Source organism: Pseudophryne corroboree, chromosome 6 (assembly GCF_028390025.1).
Source record: "Pseudophryne corroboree isolate aPseCor3 chromosome 6, aPseCor3.hap2, whole genome shotgun sequence".
Taxonomy (NCBI): Eukaryota; Metazoa; Chordata; class Amphibia; order Anura; family Myobatrachidae; genus Pseudophryne; species Pseudophryne corroboree.
The window spans coordinates 791,269,732-791,289,467 of record NC_086449.1 but is presented as its reverse complement, the minus strand read 5'-3'; the positions used below and the strand labels follow the sequence as shown (position 1 = coordinate 791,289,467).

General features: G+C 36.1%; 3 protein-coding genes across 15 annotated transcripts in view; all 3 read right to left on the bottom strand.

Annotated features, from left to right (window-relative positions):
- The window catches only part of LOC134933540 (protocadherin gamma-B1-like), a 543,090-nt gene that overhangs the window by 320,342 nt on the left and 203,012 nt on the right, over positions 1-19,736 (bottom strand). The window lies entirely within an intron of this gene.
- Positions 8,768-11,433, bottom strand: LOC134935741 (protocadherin gamma-B1-like). Its single transcript, XM_063930592.1, has one exon. The coding sequence runs from the start codon at positions 11,302-11,304 to the stop codon at positions 8,818-8,820; it is 2,487 nt and encodes an 828-aa protein (XP_063786662.1). The 5' UTR covers positions 11,305-11,433; the 3' UTR covers positions 8,768-8,817.
- On the bottom strand, positions 17,040-19,701 carry LOC134935740 (protocadherin gamma-B1-like). Its single transcript, XM_063930591.1, has one exon. The coding sequence runs from the start codon at positions 19,532-19,534 to the stop codon at positions 17,090-17,092; it is 2,445 nt and encodes an 814-aa protein (XP_063786661.1). The 5' UTR covers positions 19,535-19,701; the 3' UTR covers positions 17,040-17,089.

Genomic DNA, 19,736 nt, shown 5'->3' with positions numbered 1-19,736 from the left:
AATTAAGAACACATCGCTCCGTGTGTAGAAGTGCCAGTGACAGTGATGTGCGGCCCCGCATGCCGCTATTGCCAGCTCTAGATTGGGCATGCATGCATGCACCCAATCTGGTGAGATCGCTCATTTCACTGCTGGGTGAAATGAGCGTTGCCCCCCCCCCCCTCGCTCAGCACACATCACGCTGTGCTGGGCAGGGAGAGAGATGTGTTATGAGCGGTCTGTGATAGATCACTCCGCAAACATCTCCGGGAGAAATCTCCCGTGTGTACGCCCCTTTAGACTTCATGTTATTAAGTGATAAGAAACAATTATATAAATGACTACAACACACACTTCAAATCAAGATTATTTTAGATGTTTAAATAATGTTTTTAGACTTGTTTACAACCAAAAATGTCAACAGACCCAACTTTTATAGTGATATAACCAAGTTATCTAATTTGTATTATACCTAACACTTCAGATTATTTGGTATTTAAGGAAAACTCACATTAGTCAGATAACTAGTTTAAGAAAGTTTAATAAGAAACAATATCTGTCTTATAGGAAAACTCACATAACATTCTCTTTGTTATAAAAACTCACCTCATCACTGATTGGAAAGGTTTCTTTACCAAGTCCAGAATCATCAGCATCAATGAGATTTTCTACAGGGACATTTTGATTTGGTTTCCTATAAGTAAAGTCACTTTCACTGGAATCCAAAGCCACACATACATTGTATGAGTAAGGAAATGGTAAAGATCCATCGCTATACATAGAGAGCATCCTGGGATCAACTGGAGGATACAGATTTGTACTTAGAGAAGTAAAGGTTGGTAAAGGCTTTGATTGTTTACATTTTGATATAATGACCAACAAAACAGTTATAATAAATAGCAAGGAAATGAGAGCAAGTGCGATCACTAAGTACAGCTGTAGATTGGATTGGGGATCTTCATCTTTGAGCTGATTACTGAGTTTAGGAACCACCTGTTGGAAATTATCTGCAACAATGAGACTTAAGGTGACTGTAGCTGTAAGAGATGGGTCACCATTGTCTTTCACCATCACCACAACCTTGTGATTCAATATATCCTTATCATGAAAGACACGTGATGTCCTGATCTCACCCGTGTGCTGACTGATGGTAAAGTGAGATGGTTCTGACACTTGTATGAAGTGATATGAGAGCCAAGCATTATGTCCAGAGTCTGAATCCACTGCAACCACCTTAGTTATTAATGATCCTTGTTCAGAGGCAAAAGGGACCATCTCAAACACAGCTGGGCCACCAATGTCTGCTGATGGGTATAAAATCTTCGGTGCATTATCATTCCGATCCACTATGCAGATAATTAGTGTTGCATTGCTGCTCAGAGATGGGGATCCATTGTCTCTAGCAGTTACTTTTATTAGAAATTCCTTGTGCTGCTCATAATCAAATGATCTCTGAGCATAGAGAACCCCAGTCTCTATATTGATTGACAGATATGAGGACACTGGGAGTTCTTCTGTATTAGTATTGGAAATTTAATAAATAATTTTAGCATTGTCTCCAGTATCAGGGTCTGATGCTTGTACACTGCATATTGAGGCTCCTGGTAAGTTGTTCTCTGGCACATAAGCAACATAAGAAGATTTCATAAATATTGGTGGATTGTCATTAACATCTGATATCTCCAGCCTGATGGTTCTTCTACTGGAAAGTGGGGGAGATCCTCTGTCAGTAGCTACAATTGTGATGTTATAACTAGATACTTTCTCTCTGTCCAGAACATTTCTTGAAACTATCCTGTAGTAACTGTCAGATGAAAATAAATCAAATGGAATTTTTTCTATAATGTTACAGTCAACTTCTCCATTTTCTCCTGAATCTTTATCATGAATTTCAATCAGAGCTATCATTGTACCTGGCTCACAATCCTCAGGAATAGGACTAGAGAATGAGGTGATAGATATATCTGGAACATTGTCATTCTCATCTGTTACTTCTATCAATACCTTGGAATGAGCAACAAGTCCACCTCCATCCTTTGCTTGAACAGACAGTTCATATTTTTTTGTTACTTCAAAATCCAAATATTTATTTGTTTTAATTTCCCCATTTGTAGGATGAATACTAAAAATCCCTGTATGATGGAGATCTCCTGAGGTTTTGCTGAAAGAATATGTGATCTCTGCATTTATCCCTTCATCTCTGTCAGTTGCATTTAGTACAATTACTGTGGAGTTAATTGGATTATTTTCTTTTATGGTGACTTTATACAAATCCTGAGTAAATGTAGGAGCATTATCATTACCATCAGTAACAATGACCTTTACCAAAGCAGTCCCAGACTTCACTGGATTTCCTCCATCCAAGACTAATACAATTAATTCATGAACATTCTGTGTCTCTCGATCTAAAGGTTTCTCTAACACAAGCTCTGGAAATTTACTCCCATCTGCTCTGGTCTTTGTAGTAAGTGTAAAATACTGATTGTCACTGAGCCTGTATGTCTGTACTGAATTAATACCAATATCTGGATCTTCTGCATTTTGCAAAACAAATCTGGCTCCCGGTGAGGTTAATTCAATAATTTCTAATATGATGGTGTTATGAAAAAAGTGTGGATAATTATCATTTACATCCTGAATTTCAACTTTGATCTTAAAAATGGTAAATGGATTTTCAACCACAGCATCAAAGGTTAGGAAGCAGGTAGCTTCTGTCTCACACAGTGTCTCTCTGTCTATCCTGTCTTTAATGTACAGATTTCCATTATCTACATTTACAGAAAAATATTTCTCTGAGACACGAGATACAATTCTCAGTTTCCTAGATGAGAGCTGTTTAATATCTAATCCAAGGTCTTCTGCAATATTTGCTATAACAGAGTCTTTTCTCATTTCTTCTACAATAGAATAATGAATCTGACCAGAGACTGAATGACACAGCCATGATAATAAGAAGGGAAATATTACTTGCCATCTGATTCCTTTGTATGTCTGTGTATGAGGTTTCATTTTTTGCATATGAAATCTTCCACAAAATCTCCCCTTGAAAGGCTGGTACATATAATCCAGTAAATAGGAAACATCCAAGAATGTTTATTGTTTTCCTGATCCAGTTGTTCAGCAGAATTTGTTAAAAAATATCCTGTATTATGTGTTAGGAGAATCCAGAAAATGACTGTGTGTCTTCCTGCAGATCTGCAGTGTGTGTGAGTGATGAAAATACCAGTGGATCTCCAGCTTTGTATTCTTCTCCTTATTGGTCAAACAGCGGCGCTCTGAGGTGAAACTTAGGAACTGCAATGCTATGAAAATTATTTTAAAAGAATTTACAGAATTATCCAAATATTTACTGAATTGTTTATTTTTTCTGTTTTATTTATTTCAATGCTAAAGACATATTATTGAATTTAGCTTTATAGGTCACAGAATTACTGTAGCATTCCCCAAATCTTTATTTTCTATTTTAAACTTTGTAAGCATATTGTATTTCTACAGGGGTTTGTTAAGTTTTATGCTAAGCATATAACATTAAGTAAATCACTATAGATCACAGACATTTTTATCATTTTATTGACATAATATTGATGATCATGCAAAATAAGTTTGTATGATCTTAATAAAATGTACATAATACACTGCAAACTATATATAGCAAGATTCTAATTGCATTACATAGCCAGTGTGTTATTCAGTGTACAATAGCAGCAGATAAAACATGAGAACTGTCTCATATCCTATATATCTGGCAATTATCCTAATGGTAGAGGATTTTCCCCCAATTTGTGCTTGCTGTAGTTTTTAATATTACACATGCCTGTACTGTAGATGGAATATTAAAGGGATTGGTTATTTTCCATACACTTTACACTTGGTTTAGTGATCCTGTGATAATAGATACACAGGCTGATTTACAGTTACAGCAGAATTTGCTCCCATTGCAGTAGCCTATGGATGATTATATGCTAATATAGCTATATGTCCATCTATGGGCATATTAGTGTGATTTTCAGTGTCCCAGCCACACCAACCACTATTTTTTGCAGCCATGCTTCAGTTGCCATCATTAGTATCTGGGCTTGCCCCTGACTTATGCTTGTGTAAGAGATCAACCTGAAACAGGCATCCCAACTGAATATGAACACTTAACTGAACACAGAAGCAATAATGTATGCCCATGACACTCCTGTGATACTTCCACACCATGCATCTTGTTACTCTCTACCCAGTTACTCCCCAGAAATGCTTAGTCCATGTTAGTCTCCATACTGTACACACAAGTTGTGACACGGATGCACCTACATGCTACTTTGGATGCATCATGCAGCGCATGCGTTCACAATGTTTTCCAATTCAGATCCATGCATAGTTGGTTTTAAATAGGTAGATATGTCTGTTATAGCAAAGGCATCCAACTTAGTATCACTCCTACATAATTTTACTTCCAAAAATCTGCTAGAATCAATTTTTTATTAAAGGGCCTATTTATCATTAGTGGATCAGTGGGTTTGCTCTGTATGACTGCATATTGCAGCAATACTGAAGTCTGTTTTTGAGCATTCACCAATCCAGCACATGTAAGCCCGGTATTCTCTCCCCTACCATCAGCGTCACCTTCCTGGCAGAGATTCCAAGAAACATGCCCTGCACAAGTAGCAATCATGAATTCACATTGAGATTTGACCTGAAGGGGATCATTTGAATACTCTCTGGTCACCCATTGATAGGTACAGGCAATGCCATCTCAAGATAGATTTTAATTTTAGTAACTTCACAGTCCCCATAGAGAACTATGGGAACTCTGGTATCATGAGATAATAAATGGACCAGGGGAGAAATCAGTGGTTTCCTTCTTGTTAAATGAAGAGATGCAATGTTTGTACATGAGTCTCCTCTACCCTACCATGTATTTCTTAGAAGAGATGATTGCCTTATTGTAGGGGACAATTTTGGTGATATCTAAATCTGGGGTAACAGTCACTAAAAGAAAGTGGATAACAGCTTTAATACTAGAACATGATATAATTACATTACTACTGCATGTTACAATAATTATAAAAATGCAATGAAGGCATAAAGGCCTGTATGTAGTTGCAGGAACTACATAGATTTAAAGCATCAACAGTTTCAAAAGAAAAATCAGATTGTTTTTGCTTTATTAACTAGTTTTTGCTTTAATTCTACAGGCTAAGTCACCAGAATCATGCCAGTATCTGAAACTCTCAGGGCATTACATATTGGCAAAGGTCGACCAAAACTAGTATCATACGATGTTTTGGTTAATGAGAATTCCAGCTGGTATAAAGTATAAAGCATCATAGAGAGCTAATAAAATACAAACCAACTTCACATTGATGATCATCATCATTTACTTGTCAGTTTTGGCATTAAACCATTATACTTGGTCACTATTACTAGAATTATATGCTCAGAATGTGAGTTCTCAGAACTGAATGCAGCTTGGAGACTACCTTGATGTAACTCCACCTATGAGCCGGAGAGCCAGCTCATTATATTGCATGGTGCTGTATTTTCTAAACATCACAGCTCCTAAACTAAGCTACAGAAAACTACACAACATAGTAGAGTAAAAATACTGAAATATTTATATTATGATGGTCCTAGCGTATGTTCCCAATTTTTTTTTTCATATTCAGTCATCTTAAAATTCGGTTTGCTTGATCAGATGAAATAATATATAAAAAACACAGATACTACTTTCTTTTCCTAATTTTTATAACTATCACAATTGCAATTGCATTAGAAGTTTTCATATAGTAATTTACTGTATGTAATTGATTGCTAAGCTTTGGCAAATGTCAGTGAGCTGATGAGTAAAAAAAAGTGGTACAGGAAGAATTGGAACCAAAAAATATATTGTGAGACCACTGATTTTACAGGTGTCATCAATTCTCACTGATTTTAAGGATTCAAATCTTTGCACAATATATATTTCAATCTACAAAATAAGTTATTTTGGAAAATACTGTGCAGCCTCTGTCGCGGGCCCCCTCCTCTCCAGCAGCAGTTGACTCTGGCACAATGCCAGAGTCTACTGTGCATACGCAGGTCTCCAGGAACATGGTGCCATGCCTTGTTCTCAGGGACATATACAGTGCACATGCGCAAATCACTAGGAAATGGCCCCGGCAGCCATTTTTCTAGTGATTTCTGTCCGCAGTGCAGGGACACTGTCACGGGACTCTGGAGGGGTAACTATATTATATGGGTGCAGTGTGGGCCACCCGTGTGCACTGCACATACTGCACCCATTATAGAAACGCCTATGTGCACCATGGTTCAGCTACTGGTCTACAAAATAAAATTGTATATTCAGTCACCAGTGACTTTGGACATTGACCAATAATAACTATTAAGTTAACTCTATATACAGATGTTTCTTTTATATATAGAACATAAACTTCAGTAGATCCAAAACTTACACAGGTTGCTACCAATAATATATAGAGATATTTAGATAATCAGAACTTGATAATTCACTACCCAATGTAAAAAAAAAAATTCTGAGGAAATAAGAGCTGATTTTAAAATTCACTATCTTTGTTTCATTGGAAATTGAACACCAAAAATAAAAATTGTGCAGTTTGGGAGGCAAGTAAGCCTTTGCTACAGAAAACTATTCAGCACAAAAAAATTAAAACACTGAAATATTTATATTTTGCATGTTACAAAAATGTTTAATATTTGATCAACTTAAAAATTAAACTTGTTGAAACTCTATAAAAAAAAACCCAGATCCATCATTTGCCTCATTGGAAAATTATTACAAAATTAAAATTAGAAGATTTAATATAGTAATTTACTGTATGTAATTGATTGCTGAGATTTGGCAAATGTCAGTGAGATGATGAGTATAAAACAGGGATGACATTAAGAATTGGAACCAGACAAAATTAATTGTAAAACTACTGATTTTACATGTGTCATCAATTATCATTGATTTTAAGCATTCAGAACTATACACAATATGTATTTTTCAATTTACAAAATAAGTTATTTTAAGAAAATACTGGTAAACTCTGCATTGATTCTGAGGCAGGTGCATGGTGGTTCAGCTCCTGGTCTACAAATATAAAATTATAACTATCCAAATATACTTAGTATATTTTACAGAAAGCAAAGTTAAGTTGTATATATTCACACAATTGTATATCCAGTCAGCAACTATGAACTTTGCAAAATAATTTCTATTGAATTAACACTATACACAGAAGTTTTTTTTATATATAATGAATAAACTTAAGCAGAGCCAAAGCTCACACAGTGTGCTACCAATAAAATATACAAATAATAACAAACTAATAATTCATCATTCAATTCATTTATTTCATTCATTTTGAGGAAATCAGAACTGATTTAAAAATCAGTATCAGTTTGAATGGAAATAGAGCATCAATACTTAAAAGTTGTGCAGTTTGAAAACTGCTTCAATCAGGTACAAGTGGGAACCAAGTTGCCCTTTGCTGAGAATTTCTCAAACATGGTTCACTGAGACATACGTTCTAATGAAGGCAATATACTACATTACCATTTATCAATATAACAACAATTATATTGCATAGCATTATACTGATTACATTACATTATGTCATCATTCACATGAGTCCCTGCCACATTGGAAGTGTAAATTCCCTACCATGAACACATGCGCTTACACTAGGGTCTATTTTATTCCATTAGCTAACTGACCTACCTGGATGTTTTTGGTGTGTGTAAGGGAAGCGGAGCACCCAGAGGAAACTCACACAAGCACAGGGAAAATATGCAAACACCACGCAGATAGGTGGGAATCGAGCACATAAAACCATTACAGTAGGACAGTCATGCTAACCACTGTGCCAGCACATTACTAGTCATGCTAACTACTATGCCACCATGCTAATATTATCAAATATCAAAAGAGAATTCCAGCTCCAGTAGGCACCATATAGGTTGGAATCCATCCAATGGGACCTCAACCAATATCTTACTATATTACTTGTCATGCTAACCACTGTGTCACCATGTTAATATTATCAAATATTAAAAAAGTATTCCAGTTAGGCACCATATAGATTGGGATCCATCCAATGGGACCTCAAGCAGTACCTTAAATATGATAGCCACAGAACCCTTAAATACACTGCTACTATCAGCATTTCAGCTAATTATTTAGTCTTATGTAGTATCTGGAAAATATCTGTAATGTGATTTATTTTTATGTTTAAGGGGGGTGCACATGGAGCGATGTTCACTTAATTTTGAAGCAATCTGACTAGATTGCTTAGAAATTAAGAACACATCGCTCCGTGTGTAGAAGTGCCAGTGACAGTGATGTGCGGCCCCGCATGCCGCTATTGCCAGCTCTAGATTGGGCATGCATGCATGCACCCAATCTGGTGAGATCGCTCATTTCACTGCTGGGTGAAATGAGCGTTGCCCCCCCCCCCCTCGCTCAGCACACATCACGCTGTGCTGGGCAGGGAGAGAGATGTGTTATGAGCGGTCTGTGATAGATCACTCCGCAAACATCTCCGGGAGAAATCTCCCGTGTGTACGCCCCTTTAGACTTCATGTTATTAAGTGATAAGAAACAATTATATAAATGACTACAACACACACTTCAAATCAAGATTATTTTAGATGTTTAAATAATGTTTTTAGACTTGTTTACAACCAAAAATGTCAACAGACCCAACTTTTATAGTGATATAACCAAGTTATCTAATTTGTATTATACCTAACACTTCAGATTATTTGGTATTTAAGGAAAACTCACATTAGTCAGATAACTAGTTTAAGAAAGTTTAATAAGAAACAATATCTGTCTTATAGGAAAACTCACATAACATTCTCTTTGTTATAAAAACTCACCTCATCACTGATTGGAAAGGTTTCTTTACCAAGTCCAGAATCATCAGCATCAATGAGATTTTCTACAGGGACATTTTGATTTGGTTTCCTATAAGTAAAGTCACTTTCACTGGAATCCAAAGCCACACATACATTGTATGAGTAAGGAAATGGTAAAGATCCATCGCTATACATAGAGAGCATCCTGGGATCAACTGGAGGATACAGATTTGTACTTAGAGAAGTAAAGGTTGGTAAAGGCTTTGATTGTTTACATTTTGATATAATGACCAACAAAACAGTTATAATAAATAGCAAGGAAATGAGAGCAAGTGCGATCACTAAGTACAGCTGTAGATTGGATTGGGGATCTTCATCTTTGAGCTGATTACTGAGTTTAGGAACCACCTGTTGGAAATTATCTGCAACAATGAGACTTAAGGTGACTGTAGCTGTAAGAGATGGGTCACCATTGTCTTTCACCATCACCACAACCTTGTGATTCAATATATCCTTATCATGAAAGACACGTGATGTCCTGATCTCACCCGTGTGCTGACTGATGGTAAAGTGAGATGGTTCTGACACTTGTATGAAGTGATATGAGAGCCAAGCATTATGTCCAGAGTCTGAATCCACTGCAACCACCTTAGTTATTAATGATCCTTGTTCAGAGGCAAAAGGGACCATCTCAAACACAGCTGGGCCACCAATGTCTGCTGATGGGTATAAAATCTTCGGTGCATTATCATTCCGATCCACTATGCAGATAATTAGTGTTGCATTGCTGCTCAGAGATGGGGATCCATTGTCTCTAGCAGTTACTTTTATTAGAAATTCCTTGTGCTGCTCATAATCAAATGATCTCTGAGCATAGAGAACCCCAGTCTCTATATTGATTGACAGATATGAGGACACTGGGAGTTCTTCTGTATTAGTATTGGAAATTGAATAAATAATTTTAGCATTGTCTCCAGTATCAGGGTCTGATGCTTGTACACTGCATATTGAGGCTCCTGGTAAGTTGTTCTCTGGCACATAAGCAACATAAGAAGATTTCATAAATATTGGTGGATTGTCATTAACATCTGATATCTCCAGCCTGATGGTTCTTCTACTGGAAAGTGGGGGAGATCCTCTGTCAGTAGCTACAATTGTGATGTTATAACTAGATACTTTCTCTCTGTCCAGAACATTTCTTGAAACTATCCTGTAGTAACTGTCAGATGAAAATAAATCAAATGGAATTTTTTCTATAATGTTACAGTCAACTTCTCCATTTTCTCCTGAATCTTTATCATGAATTTCAATCAGAGCTATCATTGTACCTGGCTCACAATCCTCAGGAATAGGACTAGAGAATGAGGTGATAGATATATCTGGAACATTGTCATTCTCATCTGTTACTTCTATCAATACCTTGGAATGAGCAACAAGTCCACCTCCATCCTTTGCTTGAACAGACAGTTCATATTTTTTTGTTACTTCAAAATCCAAATATTTATTTGTTTTAATTTCCCCATTTGTAGGATGAATACTAAAAATCCCTGTATGATGGAGATCTCCTGAGGTTTTGCTGAAAGAATATGTGATCTCTGCATTTATCCCTTCATCTCTGTCAGTTGCATTTAGTACAATTACTGTGGAGTTAATTGGATTATTTTCTTTTATGGTGACTTTATACAAATCCTGAGTAAATGTAGGAGCATTATCATTACCATCAGTAACAATGACCTTTACCAAAGCAGTCCCAGACTTCACTGGATTTCCTCCATCCAAGACTAATACAATTAATTCATGAACATTCTGTGTCTCTCGATCTAAAGGTTTCTCTAACACAAGCTCTGGAAATTTACTCCCATCTGCTCTGGTCTTTGTAGTAAGTGTAAAATACTGATTGTCACTGAGCCTGTATGTCTGTACTGAATTAATACCAATATCTGGATCTTCTGCATTTTGCAAAACAAATCTGGCTCCCGGTGAGGTTAATTCAATAATTTCTAATATGATGGTGTTATGAAAAAAGTGTGGATAATTATCATTTACATCCTGAATTTCAACTTTGATCTTAAAAATGGTAAATGGATTTTCAACCACAGCATCAAAGGTTAGGAAGCAGGTAGCTTCTGTCTCACACAGTGTCTCTCTGTCTATCCTGTCTTTAATGTACAGATTTCCATTATCTACATTTACAGAAAAATATTTCTCTGAGACACGAGATACAATTCTCAGTTTCCTAGATGAGAGCTGTTTAATATCTAATCCAAGGTCTTCTGCAATATTTGCTATAACAGAGTCTTTTCTCATTTCTTCTACAATAGAATAATGAATCTGACCAGAGACTGAATGACACAGCCATGATAATAAGAAGGGAAATATTACTTGCCATCTGATTCCTTTGTATGTCTGTGTATGAGGTTTCATTTTTTGCATATGAAATCTTCCACAAAATCTCCCCTTGAAAGGCTGGTACATATAATCCAGTAAATAGGAAACATCCAAGAATGTTTATTGTTTTCCTGATCCAGTTGTTCAGCAGAATTTGTTAAAAAATGACCTGTATTCTGTGTAGAGAGAATCCAGAAAATGGCTGTGTGTCTTCCTGCAGATCTGCAGTGTGTGTGAGTGATGAAAATACCAGTGGATCTCCAGCTTTGTAGTCTTCTCCTTATTGGTCAAACAGCGGCGCTCTGAGGTGAAACTTAGGAACTGCAATGCTATGAAAATTATTTTAAAAGAATTTACAGAATTATCCAAATATTTACTGAATTGTTTATTTTTTCTGTTTTATTTATTTCAATGCTAAAGACATATTATTGAATTTAGCTTTATAGGTCACAGAATTACTGTAGCATTCCCCAAATCTTTATTTTCTATTATAAACTTTGTAAGCATATTGTATTTCTACAGGGGTTTGTTAAGTTTTACACTAAGCATATAACATTAAGTAAATCACTATAGATCACAGACATTTTTATCATTTTATTGACATAATATTGATGATCATGCAAAATAAGTTTGTATGATCTTAATAAAATGTACATAATACACTGCAAACTATATATAGCAAGATTCTAATTGCATTACATAGCCAGTGTGTTATTCAGTGTACAATAGCAGCAGATAAAACATGAGAACTGTCTCATATCCTATATATCTGGCAATTATCCTAATGGTAGAGGATTTACCCCAAATTTGTGCTTGCTGTAGTTTTTAATATTACACATGCCTGTACTGTAGATGGAATATTAAAGGGATTGGTTATTTTCCATACACTTTACACTAGGTTTAGTGATCCTGTGATAATAGATACACAGGCTGATTTACAGTTACAGCAGAATTTGCTCCCATTGCAGTAGCCTATGGATGATTATATGCTAATATAGCTATATGTCCATCTATGGGCATATTAGTGTGATTTTCAGTGTCCCAGCCACACCAACCACTATTTTTTGCAGCCATGCTTCAGCTGCCATCATTAGTATCTGGGCTTGCCCCTGACTTATGCTTTGTGTAAGAGATCAACCTGAAACAGGCATACCAACTGAATATGAACACTTAACTGAACACAGAAGCAATAATGTATGCCCATGACACTCCCGTGATACTTCCACACCATGCATCTTGTTACTCTCTACCCAGTTACTCCCCAGAAATGCTTAGTCCATGTTAGTCTCCATGCTGTACAAACAAGTTGTGACACGGATGCACCTACATGCTACTTTGGATGCATCATGCAGCGCATGCGTTCACCATGTTTTCCAATTCAGATGCATGCATAGTTGGTTTTAAATAGGTAGATATGTCTGTTATAGCAAAGGCATCCAACTTAGTATCACTCCTACATAATTTTACTTCCAAAAATCTGCTAGAATCAATTTTTTATTAAAGGGCCTATTTATCATTAGTGGATCAGTGGGTTTGCTCTGTATGACTGCATATTGCAGCAATACTGAAGTCTGTTTTTGAGCATTCACCAATCCAGCACATGTAAGCCCGGTATTCTCTCCCCCACCATCAGTGTCACCTTCCTGGCAGAGATTCCCAGAAACATGCCCTGCACAAGTAGCAATCATGAATTCACATTGAGATTTGACCTGAAGGAGATCATTTGAATACTCTCTGGTCACCCATTGATGGGTACAGGCAATGAGACCTCAAGATAGATTTTAATTTTAGTAACTTCACAGTCCCCATAGAGAACTATGGGAACTCTGGTATCAGTGGTATCATGAGATAATAAATGGACCAGGGGAGAAATCAGTGGTTTCCTTCTTGTTAAATGAAGAGATGCAATGTTTGTACGTGAGTCTCCTCTACCCTACCATGTATTTCCTAGAAGAGATGATTGCCTTATTGTAGGGGACAATTTTGGTGATATCTAAATCTGGGGTAACAGTCACTAAAAGAAAGTGGATAACAGCTTTAATACTAGAACATGATATAATTACATTACTACTGCATGTTACAATAATTATAAAAATGTAATGAAGGCATAAAAGCCTGTATGTAGTTGCAGGAACTACATAGATTTAAAGCATCAACAGTTTCAAAAGAAAAATCAGATTGTTTTTGCTTTATTAACTAGTTTTTGCTTTAATTCTACAGGCTAAGTCACCAGAATCATGCCAGTATCTGAAACTCTCAGGGCATTACATATTGGCAAAGGTCGACCAAAACTAGTATCATACGATGTTTTGGTTAATGAGAATTCCAGCTGATATAAAGTATAAAGCATCATAGAGAGCTAATAAAATACAAACCAACTTCACATTGATGATCATCATCATTTACTTGTCAGTTTTGGCATTAAACCATTATACTTGGTCACTATTACTAGAATTATATGCTCAGAATGTGAGTTCTCAGAACTGAATGCAGCTTGGAGACTACCTTGATGTAACTCCACCTATGAGCCGGAGAGCCAGCTCATTATATTGCATGGTGCTGTATTTTCTAAACATCACAGCTCCTAAACTAAGCTACAGAAAACTACACAACATAATAGAGTAAAAATACTGAAATATTTATATTATGATGGTCCTAGTGTATGTTCCAAAAATGTTTTTCAGATTCAGTCATCTTAAAATTCGGTTTGCTTGATCAGATGAAATAATATATAAAAAAACACAGATACTACTTTCTTTTCCTAATTTTTATAACTATCACAATTGCAATTGCATTAGAAGTTTTCATATAGTAATTTACTGTATGTAATTGATTGCTAAGCTTTGGCAAATGTCAGTGAGCTGATGAGTAAAAAAAAGTGGTACAGGAAGAATTGGAACCAGAAAATATATTGTGAGACCACCGATTTTACAGGTGTCATCAATTCTCACTGATTTTAAGGATTCAAATCTTTGCACAATATATATTTCAATCTACAAAATAAGTTATTTTGGAAAATACTGTGCAGCCTCTGTCGCGGGCCCCCTCCTCTCCAGCAGCAGTTGACTCTGGCACAATGCCAGAGTCTACTGTGCATACTCAGGTCTCCAGGAACATGGTGCCATGCCTTGTTCTCAGGGACATATACAGTGCACATGCGCAAATCACTAGAAAATGGCCCCGGCAGCCATTTTTCGAGTGATTTCTGTCTGCAGTGCAGGGACACTGTCACGGGACTCTGGAGGGGTAACTATATTATATGGGTGCAGTGTGGGCCACCCGTGTGCACTGCACATACTGCACCCATTATAGAAACGCCTATGTGCACCATGGTTCAGCTACTGGTCTACAAAATAAAATTGTATATTCAGTCACCAGTGACTTTGGACATTGACCAATAATAACTATTAAGTTAACTCTATATACAGATGTTTCTTTTATATATAGAACATAAACTTCAGTAGATCCAAAACTTACACAGGTTGCTACCAATAATATATAGAGATATTTAGATAATCAGAACTTGATAATTCACTACCCAATTTAAAAAAAAAATTCTGAGGAAATAAGAGCTGATTTTAAAATTCACTATCTTTGTTTCATTGGAAATTGAACACCAATAATAAAAATTGTGCAGTTTGGGAGGCAAGTAAGCCTTTGCTACAGAAAACTATTCAGCACAAAAAAATTAAAACACTGAAATATTTATATTTTGCATGTTACAAAAATGTTTCATATTTGATCAACTTAAAAATTAAACTTTTTGAAACTCTATAAAAAAAAAAACCCAGATCCATTATTTGCCTCATTTGGAAAATTATTGCAAAATTTAAATTAGAAGATTTAATATAGTAATTTACTGTATGTAATTGATTGCTGAGATTTGGCAAAAGTCAGTGAGATGATGAGTATAAAACAGGGATGACATTAAGAATTGGAACCAGACAAAATTAATTGTAAAACTACTGATTTTACATGTGTCATCAATTATCATTGATTTTAAGCATTCAGAACTATACACAATATGTATTTTTCAATTTACAAAATAAGTTATTTTAAGAAAATACTGGTAAACTCTGCATTGATTCTGAGGCAGGTGCATGGTGGTTCAGCTCCTGGTCTACAAATATAAAATTATAACTATCCAAATATACTTAGTATATTTTACAGAAAGCAAAGTTAAGTTGTATATATTCACACAATTGTATATCCAGTCAGCAACTATGAACTTTGCAAAATAATTTCTATTGAATTAACACTATACACAGAAGTTTTTTTTATATATAATGAATAAACTTAAGCAGAGCCAAAGCTCACACAGTGTGCTACCAATAAAATATACAAATAATAACAAACTAATAATTCATCATTCAATTCATTTATTTCATTCATTTTGAGGAAATCAGAACTGATTTAAAAATCAGTATCAGTTTGAATGGAAATAGAGCATCAATACTTAAAAGTTGTGCAGTTTGAAAACTGCTTCAATCAGGTACAAGTGGGAACCAAGTTGCCCTTTGCTGAGAATTTCTCAAACATGGTTCACTGAGACATACGTTCTAATGAAGGCAATATACTACATTACCATTTATCAATATAACAACAATTATATTGCATAGTGTTATACTGATTACATTACATTATGTCATCATTCACATGAGTCCCTGCCGCATTGGAAGTGTAAATTCCCTACCATGAACACATGCGCTTACACTAGGGTCTATTTTATTCCATTAGCTAACTGACCTACGTGGATGTTTTTGGTGTGTGTAAGGGAAGCAGAGCACCCAAAGGAAACTCACACAAGCACTGGGAAAATATGCAAACACCACACAGATAGGTGGGAATCGAGCACATAAAACCATTACAGTAGGACAGTCATGCTAACCACTGTGCCAGCACATTACTAGTCATGCTAACTACTATGCCACCATGCTAATATTATCAAATATCAAAAGAGAATTCCAGCTACAGTAGGCACCATATAGGTTGGAATCCATCCAATGGGACCTCACCCAATATCTTACTATATTACTTGTCATGCTAACCACTGTGTCACCATGTTAATATTATCAAATATTAAAAAAGTATTCCAGTTAGGCACCATATAGATTGGGATCCATCCAATGGGACCTCAAGCAGTACCTTAAATATGATAGCCACAGATCCCTTAAATACACTGCTACTATCAGCATTTCAGCTAATTATTTAGTCTTATGTAGTATCTGGAAAATATCTGTAATGTGATTTATTTTTATGTTTAAGGGGGGTGCACATGGAGCGATGTTCACTTAATTTTGAAGCAATCTGACTAGATTGCTTAGAAATTAAGAACACATCGCTCCGTGTGTAGAAGTGCCAGTGACAGTGATGTGCGGCCCCGCACGCCGCTATTGCCAGCTCTAGATTGGGCATGCATGCATGCACCCAATCTGGTGAGATCACTCATTTCACTGCTGGGTGAAATGAGCGTTGCCCCCCCTCGCTCAGCACACATCACGCTGTGCTGGGCAGGGAGAGAGATGTGTTATGAGCGGTCTGTGATAGATCACTCCGCAAACATCTCCGGGAGAAATCTCCCGTGTGTACGCCCCTTTAGACTTCATGTTATTAAGTGATAAGAAACAATGATATAAATGACTACAACACATACTTCAAATCAAGATTATTTTAGATGTTTAAATAATGTTTTTAGACTTGTTTACAACCAAAAATGTCAACAGATCCAACTTTTATAGTGATATAACCAAGTTATCTAATTTGTATTATACCTAACAATTCAGATTATTTGGTATTTAAGGAAAACTCACATTAGTCAGATAACTAGTTTAAGAAAGTTTAATAAGAAACAATATCTGTCTTATAGGAAAACTCACATAACATTCTCTTTGTTATAAAAACTCACCTCATCACTGATTGGAAAGGTTTCTTTACCAAGTCCAGAATCATCAGCATCAATGAGATTTTCTACAGGGACATTTTGATTTGGTTTCCTATAAGTAAAGTCACTTTCACTGGAATCCAAAGCCACACATACATTGTATGAGTAAGGAAATGGTAAAGATCCATCGCTATACATAGAGAGCATCCTGGGATCAACTGGAGGATACAGATTTGTACTTAGAGAAGTAAAGGTTGGTAAAGGCTTTGATTGTTTACATTTTGATATAATGACCAACAAAACAGTTACAATAAATAAAAAGGAAATGAGAGCAAGTGCGATCACTAAGTACAGTTGTAGACTCGATTGGGAATCAACATCTCTGAGTTGATTACTGAGTTTAGGAACCACCTGTTGGAAATTATCTGCAACAATGAGACTTATGGTGACTGTAGCTGAGAGAGAGGGGTCTCCATTGTCCTTCACCATCACCACAGCTTTGTGATTCAATATATCCTTCTCATGAAAGACACGTGATGTCCTGATCTCACCCGTGTGCTGATTGATGGTAAAGTGAGATGGTTCTGACACTTGTATGAAGTGATATGAGAGCCAAGCATTATGTCCAGAGTCTGAATCCACTGCAACCACCTTAGTTATTAATGATCCTTGTTCAGAGGCAAAAGGGACCATCTCAAACACAGCTGGGCCACCACTGTCTGCTGATGGGTACAAGATCTTTGGTGCATTATCATTCCGATCCACTATGCGGATAATTAGTGTTGCATTGCTGCTCAGAGATGGGGATCCATTGTCTCTAGCAGTTACCAGTATTAGAAACTCCTTGTGTTGCTCATAATCAAAAGATCTCTGAGCATAGAGAACCCCAGTCTCTATATTGATGGATAGATAAGAGGACACTGGGAGATCTTCTGTATTGGTACTAGAGAGTGAATAAATAATTTTAGCATTGTCTCCAATATCTGGATCTGATGCATGTACACTGAATATTGAGGCTCCTGGTAAGTTGTTCTCTGACACATAAGCAACATAAATAGATTTCATGAATTTTGGTGGATTGTCATTTACATCTGATATCTCCAACTTGATGATTCTTCTACTGGAAAGTGGGGGAGATCCTCTGTCAGTAGCTACAATTGTGATGTTATAACTAGATACTTTCTCTCTGTCCAGAGCATTTCTTGAAACTATCCTGTAGTAACTGTCAGATGAAAGTAAATCAAAAGGTATAGCTTCTATAGTGTTACAGTCAACTTCTCCACTTTCTCCTGAGTCTTTATCATGAACTTTAATCAGAGCTATCATTGTACCTGGTTCACAATCCTCAGGAACAGGACTGGAGAATGAGGTGATAGATATATCTGGAACATTGTCATTCTCATCTGTTACTTCTATCAATACATTGGAATGGGCAACAAGACCACCTCCGTCCTTTGCTTGTACAGAGAGTTCATATTTCTTTGTTACTTCAAAATCCAAATTTTTATTTGTTTTAATTTCCCCATTTGTGGGGTAAATAGTAAATATCCCTGTATGATGGAGATCTCCTGAGGTTTTGCTGAAAGAATATGTGATCTCTGCATTTATCCCTTCATCTCTGTCAGTTGCATTTAGTACAATTACTGTGGAGTTAATTGGAATATTTTCTTTTAGGGTGACTTTATACATATCCTGAGTAAATGTAGGAGCATTATCATTGGCATCAGTAACAATGACCTTTACCAAAGCAGTCCCAGACTTCACTGGGTTTCCTCCATCCAAGGCTGTTAATATTAATTCATGAACATTTTGTGTCTCTCGATCTAAAGGTTTCTCTAACACAAGTTCTGGAAATTTTCTCCCATCTGCTCTTATCTTTGTAATAAGTGAGAAATACTGATTGTCACTGAGCCTGTATGTCTGTACTGAATTAATACCAAAATCAGGATCTTCTGCAGTTTGTAATACAAATCTGGCTCCTGGTGATGTAAATTCAATAACTTCCGAAATAATTTTGTTATGAAAAAAATGTGGATAATTATCATTCACATCTTGAATTTCAACACTGACCTTAAAAATGTTAAAGGGATTTTCAACCACAGCATCAAAGGTTAGGAAGCAGGTAGCTTCTGTCTCACACAGTGTCTCTCTGTCTATCCTGTCCTTAACATGCAGATTTCCATTAGCTAAATTTATAAAAAAATATTTATCTGAAATCTCTGATACAATTCTCAGCTTTCTATATGAGAGCTGTTTAATATCTAATCCAAGGTCTTCTGCAATATTTGCTATGACAGAGTCTTTTCTCATCTCTTCTACAATAGAATAATGAATCTGACCAGAGACTGAATGACACAGCCATGATAATAAGAAGGGAAATATTACTTGCCATCTGATTCCTTTGTATGTCTTTATGTGAGGTTCCATCATTTGCATCTGAAATCTTCCTCAAAATGCCCTTTTGAAAGAGCAGTATGTATATTCCAGGAGATAGGACATTCACAGAAGCTTTCCTTGCTTTGCTGATCCACTTATTTAGGAAGATATTATAAAAATATCCTTTAGTCTTTGTATGTGAGAATCCAGAAAATGGCTGTGTGTCTTCCTGCAGATCTGCAGTGTGTGTGAGTAATGAAAA

Excerpts from the sequence above, each read along its gene's own strand:
- LOC134935741 (XM_063930592.1), bottom strand. The coding sequence starts at position 11,304 with ATGTACCAGCCTTTCAAGGGGAGATTTTGTGGAAGATTTCATATGCAA.
- LOC134935740 (XM_063930591.1), bottom strand. The coding sequence starts at position 19,534 with ATGCAAATGATGGAACCTCACATAAAGACATACAAAGGAATCAGATGG.